The sequence below is a fragment of the Otolemur garnettii genome, unplaced genomic scaffold (genome assembly GCF_000181295.1).
Source record: "Otolemur garnettii isolate 467f Iridium unplaced genomic scaffold, OtoGar3 scaffold00138, whole genome shotgun sequence".
Lineage (NCBI taxonomy): Eukaryota > Metazoa > Chordata > Mammalia > Primates > Galagidae > Otolemur > Otolemur garnettii.
The window spans coordinates 1,276,030-1,286,992 of NW_003852533.1; the positions used below are offsets into that span (position 1 = coordinate 1,276,030).

At 38.0% G+C, this 10,963-nt stretch overlaps 1 protein-coding gene across 4 annotated transcripts in view; it reads left to right on the forward strand.

The window, feature by feature from the left end:
• The window catches only part of USP15 (ubiquitin specific peptidase 15), a 128,764-nt gene extending 126,568 nt beyond the window's left edge, over positions 1-2,196 (forward strand). For all 4 annotated transcript variants that reach the window (XM_003798524.2, XM_023518402.1, XM_023518403.1 and 1 more), the window contains one exon: positions 1,737-2,196. In XM_003798524.2, the coding sequence (XP_003798572.1) occupies positions 1,737-1,919 (183 nt within the window). In that variant the 3' untranslated portion in view covers positions 1,920-2,196. The remainder of the gene's footprint in view (positions 1-1,736) is intronic.
• The last annotated feature ends 8,767 nt before the right edge of the window (positions 2,197-10,963 follow it).

Genomic DNA, 10,963 nt, shown 5'->3' on the forward strand with positions numbered 1-10,963 from the left:
CCTGTGGTCCCAGCTACTTGGGAGGCTGAGGCAAGAGACTCGCTTGAGCCCAGGAGTTGGAGGTTGCTGTGAGCTGTGATGCTACAGCACTCTACCCAGGGAAACAGCTTGAGGCTCTGTCTCAAAAAAAAGAACACTGCCCTAATCCAGCCTTCAGATCAACAATTTATTGTGTTTATATACAGTATATGAATTTGGTGTTACTTTATATTTTAACAATGGTGATTCTTCACTGGGTCAACAAGTATTTGAGTGCCTTATATATAGGGGAGTGTGTATGTTTTATACATCAGCCTACATTCTCAACAGGGTGAAAAAGACACTGTCTCTGCTTTCAAGAGGTTTACAATCTAAAGAAGACAGACAAGTAAATTAGCAATTACAACATAATGAGTACTATTCAGTATCTTGCTGTGACTACAAAATGAACTGTTGCCTCCCTCAAATTTCGGGAGGAGACCACTGCGGGGAGGGAAGTCACGCAGTGAAGGTAGTGTTTGACCTGAGTCTGTTAGTACAAACAAGAGTAATTAGACAAAAGCAAAGAGAACAGTACTTACAGGAGCAGGGAGGCACGACATGGTGTGACATTCTGAGGGAATGGCAGGTATGACTGAAAGGAAAAGCTTTTGTAAGAATATAAAGAAAAATTAGGCTGAAGATAAATTTAGCTCTCAGATCAAGAAAAATGACATCCTGTCTTTTTAGAGGTTTTCTTAAAGACTGAGAAGCCAATAGAATAACATCTCCCTGAGAACACTGTGGAAGACAGATTTAAAGCACTGAGGAAAGAAACAGGCCATGCAGGAGGCTGCCCCGTAATCACACTGTTAAAGGAGTCATAGTAACTCTGTGAATAAGGGGAGAATGGATTTATGAGATAGTTACTGGACAGAATTAATAGCACTTGATTAATGTTAGATACAAATAAAGTTATAGATGTGGCAAGGTAAAGGTCCAGATTTAGTGAGTTCACAGCAGAGTCTGAGGGGAAACTGAAGAGATAGTGGTAGATCTAAGAAGGAGTACTGTCACAGAAGCCAAAGATGGTTTAAGGAAAAAAGAAGGAGTGAGAGATTGACCGAAAGAACTCAAAAAGCCGCTTCTTTGTTGTTTATTAGGAGGTTATCGACCTACTGAGAGTCATTTCTTCAGAAGGCTTTGAGCAAAAGTGAGATTAATCTGAATTGAGGAGCATGTGTCAGCGTGCAGGATGAGTGTAGTCGGGCAGAGAGGAAGAGGCAGAGGGGCGTCTGGAAAAGAAGGGAGAATGGAGAGGGATTGTTGTGGGGAAAGACTTAAGTAATTTTTGAGGCCAAAGAGAAGAGTCCAGTAGATACTCATCCTTGATGGGACAGTGTCCTTAAGTAATAGTAGGAGTGTTTGAATTTTCCAGCAGACACGAGAGAAGGGACTAGTCTTAGATAGAAAGCAGCTCATCTTTTCCCCAGAGACAATAGGGAAGCAGACATAGGATTCTATTTCATGTTAGAGTATCAAGGTTAATCTGTGATATAATTGCATTTATTTTTTGGTCCAAATAATTTCAAGAATACAGAATTTTAATTCTAGCGACCATTCTTCCTTTATATATAAAAAATCATCTTAAATTCAATCTAGTTTTTCTATTTGATTTTATATCCTCTCACCAAAATTGGTTAGCTGAACATTGGTACTAGATGTAATGTGATCTTGGAGAACCGTGACCGTCTAACGCCTTCCGTCTGTTTTGGCAGTCCAAAGCCGCTTATGTACTCTTCTACCAGAGACAAGACACTTTCAGTGGAACTGGCTTTTTTTCTCTTGACCGGGAAACTAAAGGTGCTTCAGCTGCCACTGGCGTCCCATTAGAAAGTGATGAAGATAGCAATGACAATGACAATGATATGGAAAATGAGAACTGTATGCACACTAACTGATGAAAGTCTAGAAGCCATAAAAGAGACTTTCCTGCTGGTGGTGTCTATGGGCTGATGAAGTTACCCACCACATTAAAACACAAGTCTGAGATGGGGAGTTTCAGATAACCGAATGTCAATCCTTTATCAGATTTTAACTTGTGCAGTACTTGAAGTGAAACACAATGAAAACTTTAACAGAAATTGTCTCTTACTACATTTACAGTCTTGTATTTACAAGCTAAATATATATAGGAAATCACAAATAAATCCCTTTTAAGTTTGCTGCTGTTTTGATGAATTATGTTTTCTTTAATTTTTTGGATGTGAGTTAATTGATGACAAATGTTAAATTTGTGGATGTTGGTCACTTATTTTGCTCTGATATAACTGCAAGAGAACTATGGCTGAACTTAGTTTCTGGATAATCTAGTTCATGTGCATTATTGGGCTGCCATATAGATAGACTACTACGATCCTTAGCTGCAGTGTCAATGTGGCATAACAAATACTGCAGCAGTTTTCTTGGAAAACCACATTTTCAAATATATCCCTGGTAGTTAATGTGGGCCTATTAAAAAACCAAATCATGATACAAGAAACAATCCTGAAAAGGTTATTTCCTTTTGTAATATCATTAAAAATTCAGAAAGTTATATTCATTTTACTGCCACTGTGGAAACAGTTTTTAGATTTCACGCTCCATCTAAAGTCATTATTTAGTGTAAGTATTAATGCTGTTGGGATCTATTCTTTAGACATTCAAATGTGTTTCACTTGCTTTAAAATGCATATCTTTAATCTGGTGTTGGTCCAAAATTAAAATTTTTGCTGTCTGTTTTTCTCTACCCCATTTTTTGGTAATTTGGCAACCTTAGCTTTCCCAGTTATTGTAATATAAGGACAGACTTAATAGTATTCTGTATCCATAGTAATAATTACATCAAGCTTAGATGAGAGATTTTTTTCATATACCGGCCTTTAAATCATTAATGGACAATTGGCTATAAAGGTAGGTCTGTTAACTTTCTTTGTGTGTTCCTGATGGAATTCACCATAGCCTTACAGCTTTTCTCAGAAGGTAACTCGTTACAAGAGAAATGGCATTTGCATGTTCCAGAGTCAAAACCTGTACAGTATATAAAGCATACACACCTTGAATTTGATTTCAGTTCACCACATTCAAGGATCCAGGATGCCAAAAATATGCGTGAACATTTGAGACATTTTTATTTGCTGCTTTTTCCCTTTGATCTAGTTGAAAGAATGTATTGTCAATTGGCATACAATACTGCCTTTAATATAATAGAAAATTTAAATGCTGGGGCACATGTCACATACCGACTACCTGAGAAATTGCTTTGTGTCCCACTGTTATTAAAGCAAAAAGTATAATGTTCTTCACTTGAACTGATCAAATACAATAGATTATAAATTGTGTATTGTAAATAAAAGTTCACTCTGTGAGTGCACATTTTGGTAAATTATTTATTTATGTTAGCATTTAAAAGTAAAAAAAAAAAAAAAAATGCATTTGACCAGGATAAATGAGGTATGTTGATCATGGCTTTGCTTTATATCTTGACATTAAAGCTGGTTTTCATCCTGGTATTTTAAAAGCTGCTTTGGGTTTTTCTTTTTTCTTTTCTTTCTTTTCTTTTTCTTCTTTTTTTTTTTAATGTAAACTAACCTCCTGCATGACAGAGGTTAAGATTTTGTCTGCACTTGAGTTCACTTGAGTTTACATTTGAAATGTGCATGTTTATTTATACAGATTTCAATAAAGCTACTCAAGGCCTTACGTAGTCCTTTATTTCTTACTCTGAGTCTTCTGATAAAAATCCCGTATTTTATGGGTAGATGACTGTGCTGGACTTTTTAGTTGTAACAGTTGATCCTAGAAAGGAAAGCGCATCAAAGCAAAGTGAATCCTGCTGGGGAGGTCATGTTTTAAAGTTGATTTTCTTAAACTTTAATATACGTCCACTAAACAAATGTCTGTACACCAGGCCCTGTTCTAGAGTGCTGGAGATAGAGCAGTTAACAAGGATCCCTCCCCTCACAGAGCTGCGTCCTTCCTCCTCTCTGCCAACTAATGGACTGTGTTTCCATTTCTGAAGGTTTAAAGAAAGGTCAAAGCCGACTCTTCCCCAGCGTAGGTGAGAGTCTGCATCCTGACTCTCCATGGAGACTACTTCCTTGTTAATGTCTATAATTAACTTCTTTTTCCACTAAAAGAAATTAAGTCAATAATACCATTGAATCTTGTCAAACTCAAATGTCATTTTCAGCTGCAAAAATAAAAATGGTGCAAAAAAATAATACCTTTTCTAATTAAAAGGAGATATTCATAGGTAATACAGGGTAGTAGGAATATATTCAAACTAGAATTTGTACCTCTAGCTTTGCCACTTTAATTGTGTAGGGCTTTAAACTTGATCTTTCTTAGTCTATTTCTTCACCTGTAAAGTAATAATATTAGCAAGCATTTACTAAGGATTTACTATAGACCAGGCACTATGTTAAACTGTTTATATGCATGATCTCATTTAATCCCACAACAGCTGTGAAGTAGAGACAGGCATCATCCCCGTTTTTCATGTGGAAAAACCAGGATACAAAGCACTTAAGTAATACTCCCAAGTTCACACTGCTGCTCTGTGGTAGAGCCAGATTGTGTCCTCAGGTACGTACCTACCTCTCTGTGCCATAGCATCTAAAAACTCAAATGGGAAACTGTCTTATGGGAATGGGCTTTGTAAACTATGTGGTAGATTCATGACTGATTTCTTCAGTCTAAGTAGCCATAAAGTCCAATGACTGTTTCCAGAAGTACCTTTAGCTTAATACATTGAGTTTTGAATAAGATAACCAGCTTAAACATTGACTTTTTCCTTTTAAAAATAACTTCATTCAATTTATATACATTTATTACTATTTTATTAAACTGTAAATAAAAAAGTGGCTTGTTTTCTTGTTCATCTAACTCAAGTGTACCCTTTTTTCCATTTCCCCAAATGTAAACCTGAATTTTATCCCCTGTTTTGTTACCAGGTTTTTCTAGTCAGAAATCATGTCTGATAGCATTCTAAGGTCAGGAGCACTGAATTTTAGGACTTTTTTCCATCAGTAAATTAGTTGTAATTAATCTCCATGTAAAAGTTGCACCCTGATACTTGATTTAAATATTCTGCTTTCTCTCATAATCTTGTGTTCTTTTAGTAGTCCGATACTTATCCTTGCTCTCCTGAAACTGAATATAAAACCACACAAAACACTGGGCACGAAGAAAATCAGCGAGTACCAAAATAGAGCGTGGGGGCAGAGCTTTCATGAACTAATTTCACTGAGGTGAGGACATCTTTACAAAACATAAAGGTCTCCTTCCAAGGTGCACCAAAGGGGCAGGGTAGAAGTAGGAGCCCTCCACCCTAGAAAGGAGGAATCTGTGGTTACTGACAGCGTTTACCGGTGCAGGTGACAGGAAAAAGCCCACCAGTGTTCAGCCTTATTTTAAGTTCTCTACAGAGAGTGCATTTCATCACTGCCTGCTTCCAACTTCCTGCTGAGGGTGCACCTGCTCTCCTGGGCCTGTGCACTGCAGATGAGCACATTCTGGCTGGGTTACCCCTTAAGATTGAAATGGGGAGAGTTCTTATCTACTAGGGGAAAGGAGCCATAGTTCCTCTCAATCTCAGAGGAGTAAGAAGGAAAGGAAAATAGGTCTCATTTCTGGAGCCAGAGATTTTAAGAGTGGGAAACCTTTGTGTTTTTTATTTTATAACAAAATTTTGTTCTTTGAATAACAACCTAAGAAATTTTGAAACAGCTTCTCTTGTTCCCAAATGATTCTTTTAAGTTCTACTTGACCGTACATGAGAATTCTTTTAAGTGCTACTTCATCAGTGGGGAAAGAAGAAGGTGAGTGCATTTATGTCCTGGCTGAGCTTCCTCACGTTTTCAGTTGCAACTCTGTGTTAACCCCTGTTCTGTTACCAGGTTTTTCTAGTGAGAAATCATATCTGATAGCATTCTAAGGTCAGGAGCACTTCAAGTCAGTGTGTGTGCATGCGTTTGATTCATATTTACTACATATTCAGCAAAATAGTTTCCTAATAGGTCAGGTAGCAAAAATCATTTAAAGATGAGTTAAGTATATTCAAATTTTTATGAGCCATATTGAATAGATTTTAAAATATCAGATTGGGAAGATCAAAAGTAAATGGTAAAAATTCAAATACTGAGCAAGCCTCATTTTCACTATTGATGGGGTAAAGAATTTTTAAATTGACAATGTAAAACAGACAGTTCAAAAATTATTTTTGGCAAATATATGCATCAAGAAACATGCTCACCCTACTTGGTACCGTGGTCTAAGTACTCCCCATCTCTGCTGTGGAGAGCCCGTAACTTGCCAGGGTGGTGAAAAGGCCTTAGGCAGTTAAAGGAGTCCAGAATGTGGATAAACTATTCAAGGAAGACTGAGAGTTGACTTAATATTTTGCACTAGAGTCTCAAAGGATGGGGGGGAAAGTTTGTCCAATGGGTGTTGGTGGGTTTTTCCTAGAAACAACGTAGCACATGTTATTCTACAAAGCAGCTAAAGTACAGACTCTTTGGAAATTGTTGTTTTTAATGAAAATGCTGTAAAATAGTACAGACTTTCAGTTGCACAAAATCAAATATTTTAAATGTTTAATTTGTTTTGGTAATTGACTATGTTCTGCTGTAGAAAATTATAGTTAAAATTGGTGCTCATTTCACTAAATTTTTTTCCCTCATGTCAGGAACTTGTAGCTTGTTCTTTATATTACAGTTTGATGAAAGAAAAAATTAGTTTCATTTGGTGTGACCTTCAAATTTGTTGCTAGCTGGAGTTAAATCTACATACACAAAAGTAAATAATAAATAAAACATCCCGACAATCTTTCCCAGATGTGTATTCTTCCATCCTCAGTCATCACAAATTCTCGACATCCCCAAGCTCTTGCTTTAAACCTTAAATACCACTGAGTTTTTCATTCCTGTCTAAAATCTGTTAGAATTCTTACGAAGTTGTAACATCTCAAATACAGGTCTGTTATTAAAATGTTTTCTTAACAGTATCTGCTCTTCTTTTAAACTCTACAAGGAATGTGCTACCTTAACAGCTCTTACTGCTCTTTTGTTCACCGATTTGTAGGCATGCCAGGTTTTAAATAATTCAGCCTGAAGTATTAAAATGTTCTTGTCTACCTACCCTTATATGTGTGCCTACTCTGTTCTGACCATGAGTCATTTCTGTAAGGGAAGCATTGAATTTTCTTTCTAGTCAGAACCATCTTCCATTCCATCAAGTGGACAATTTTTTAATTCTCTAATGCTTCGTAATCCCATCGTGCTTGTTGAATTCATTTCTCCAAAAAGACTAAGACCCCTGGTTCATTGTTCAGACCCTGAGCTCCCTGATAGAAACGCCAAGGGTTATCTTTTTCTAATCACATTGCAGTGAATTATCAGTGTACCAGAAACTATGTAAAGCAAATAGGAATTATTTTAGAAATTGCCCTCGTTTGAGAAAACAAAAAAAAATTGTAAAGATGGGAAAATGATAGTCACAATTTTTTTTAATTTGCAAAAATTCCTATAGGACTCCCTTAAATATTGAGTAACTAACAAAGTAAAGCTATTCAGTTCATAAAAGTCAGAATTATACTCACTTTTAAGCCATGTGCCTATTGTATGAGTTGAACAGATCTGAATAGTAGCTGTAGTAGCTGTTGTTATAGATATTTGGATAGTAATATCTACAGTGAGATATGATAGGAAACATTCTATATATTTAGAACCATTGCACCACAGCTAGCTCCAAACCAGTCATGAACCCCTGAACTAGTCTACACAATGATAAAGCTATTCCAGACTCCTGTGAGAATTACGTTTATAGATGTGAAGTTTTAAAATGCCAGGTTTTGTAAAATAAGGCAGTATTTCTGTTTTTTGTCTGTTTGTTTGTTTTGCAGTTTTTGGCCGGGGCTGGGTTTGAACCCGCCACCTCCGGCATATGGGACGGGTGCCCTAGTCCTTTGAGCCACAGGCGCCGCCCAGCAAGGCAGTATTTCCTATTGCAGACATCTAAAGTAGTACATTAGCACTTATAAAAGACTTCAGTACTAGATGGCCCATTCCAGTTTTGAGGCCTTGTTAAAGTATACATTTACAATTTTAGCAAAATAACCAAGAAAATGAGTCAATATTTGTGGTGTTTTTTTTTTATGTTGATCCTAGCTCTTACAAAAGGCTTGGAGGAAAAATGTTAATGTGGGTGTAAACTTGAAAATTAACATGTTATTGGGGGCATCAAAATCTAGTTATATACTAATATGATTTTAATGCTATTTATGAGCTTAATTTCACAATTTGTAAATTTAGCACCTTTGCCTGCAGCAGACAGTACTTATGTTGCCTTTTTGTCCCTGGCTTCATTAATCATCATCTAAAGTAATTTGAATTAAAGGTGATAATTTTAACTCCAAAGTTTATGGCTTTTATTTTGTTTGGATACTGGCCTGGTCTGCTCAGGCTGCCATGACACCATAGCATAGACTGGGCAGCTTAAACAACAGAAACTTATGTCCTCAGAGTTGAGGAGGCCAGCATGCTGTTCCCATGAGGGTGCTCTCCTGACTTAGCGATGGCTGTCTTCTCACTGTGGTCTCATGTGATGGGGAGGAGAGCAAGCTCTCTATAAAGGCATAGATCAAGCAGAGTAGCTCAGTCCTGTAATCCCAACACTTTGAGAGGCCCAGATGTGAAGATCACTTGAGGGCATGAAGTGGACACCAACCTGGGCAACAGAATGAGACTGCTCTCTCTATAAATTGTTTAAATTAGCCAGGCATGGTGGCAGGTGCTGGTAGTTCTAGGTACTTGGGTGGCTGAGGCGAGAGGATCAGTTGAGTCCAGGAGTTTGGGTGAAAGAGAAAAATTGTCTCTAACAATAATAAATAAGGACACTAATACCCTCAGAAAGCCCACACCCTCATGACTTCTCCTGAAGGTAACTGTCTCCCAGAGACTCCCATCCCCAAGTACTATTATGTCGGAGTTAGGGTTTCAATATGAATTTGGGGGTGACAGTTCAATATGCAGCAGATACATTTAGTAATAATTATGGGTACAAGCATGCCTTAAATATCATGGGTTCAGTTCCAGATCAAATAGTGCAATAAAGCAAGTCACAAATATTTTGGTCTCTCAGTGCATATAAAAGTCATGTTTACACTGTAGTGAGTGTCCAGTAGCATTCTGTCTTAAAAAATGTTCTTAATCTAAAATATTTTATTGCTGAAAATGCTCATCTGAACGATGTGTTACAATTTTATGGCTGATGGACGGACCTGCTCCAATGTTGATAGCTACTGACCAACCAGAGAGATGGTTGTTGACGGTTGAGCAGGGTCTTTCTCAAGACAGCAATGAAGTTTGCTGCAGGCGCCGACTCTTCCCTTCACAAACGATTCCTCTGCAGTGTGCAGTGCAGTTTGGCAGCATTTACCCACAGTAGAACTGCTTTCAAAACTGGAGCCAGTTCTGTCGAAACCTGTCACTGCTTTATCAACCAAGTTTATGGAATATTCTAAATTCTTTGATGTCCACATCTTCACCAGAAGATTCCGTCTCAAACCGCTTTCTTTGCTCGTCCATAAAAAGCAACTCCTCATCCATTCAGGTTTTATGATGAGATACAGCAGCTCAGTCTCATCTGCAGACTCCACCTCTAATTCTCGTTCTCTTGCTGTTTCCACACATCTGCAGTTGCCTCTTTCACTCAAGTCTTGAACTTTCCAACATCATTCATGAGGGTTGGAATAAACTTCTAAATCTTATGAAGGATAATATTTTGACCTCCTCTGATGAACCATGAACAATCTGAACAGTGTATGGAATGGTGACTCCCAAAGGTTTTCAATGTACTTTGGCCAGATCCATCAGAAGAATCACAATCTATTGAAGCTGGAGCCCTACAAAATGTATTTTTTTTAATAAGACTTAAAAATTGCAACTATTTCTTGATCCATGGCCTGCAGAATAGATACTGTGTTAGCAGGCATGAAAACCACACTAATCTTGTGCATCTCCATCAGAGGTCTTGGGTGATCAGGTAGGTGCATTTGTCAACAGTGATATTTTGAGAGGAATCTTCTGACTGAGCAGTAGGTCTCAACAATTGGTTTCACAATATTTAGTAAACCTGCTGTAAACAGGATGAGGTTCATCCAGGTCTTGTTTTTCCATTTATAGAGCACACACAGAGTAGAGTCATCGTAATTTTAAGGGCCCTGGGATTTTTGGAATAGCAAATGAACATTGGCTTCATCTTAAAGTGACAGGTTGCAGTAGCCCCTAACAAGAGAGTCAGACTCTTCTTTGAAGTTTTCAAGCCCGACATTGATATCTCTGTCGCTACGAACGTCCTAGAAGACAGCTTCCAATACAAGGCTGTTTCTTCCACATTGGAAATTCGTTCTTTAGTGTAGCCACTCTCCTCAATTGTCTTCGCTGGAGCTTGGCTAACTTGCTGCAGCTTCTCCATCAGCACCTGCTGCTTCCCCTTGCACTCGTGTGCTACGGAGATGGCCTCATTCCTTAAACCTCATAAAGCAACCTCTGCTTCATAGAATTGAAGAGAGCTGGAGCCTTGCTCTAGAAGAGGCTTTGGCTGAAGGAAATACTGTGGCTGGTTTGACTTTCTATCCAGACCACTCAAACTTTATTCGCATCAGCAGTAAGGCTGACTTGCTTTCTTACCATTAGTGTGTTCACTGGAGCAGCACTGTTTCCTTCAAGAACTTTCCCTTGCATTCGCTTTGTGGCTGACTGTGGAGCAGGAGGTCTTGCAATCTCAACTTTCAACACACTTCCTCACTAACTTTAATTATTTCTGTCTATAGATTTAAAGTGGGAGACGTGATCTTTTCACTTGAACACTTAATAGGCCACTGGAGGCTTACTGATTGGCCTAATTCTAATATTGTTGAGCCTCAAGGATTAGGGAAGCCCAAAGGGAACGAGCATGATGGAGG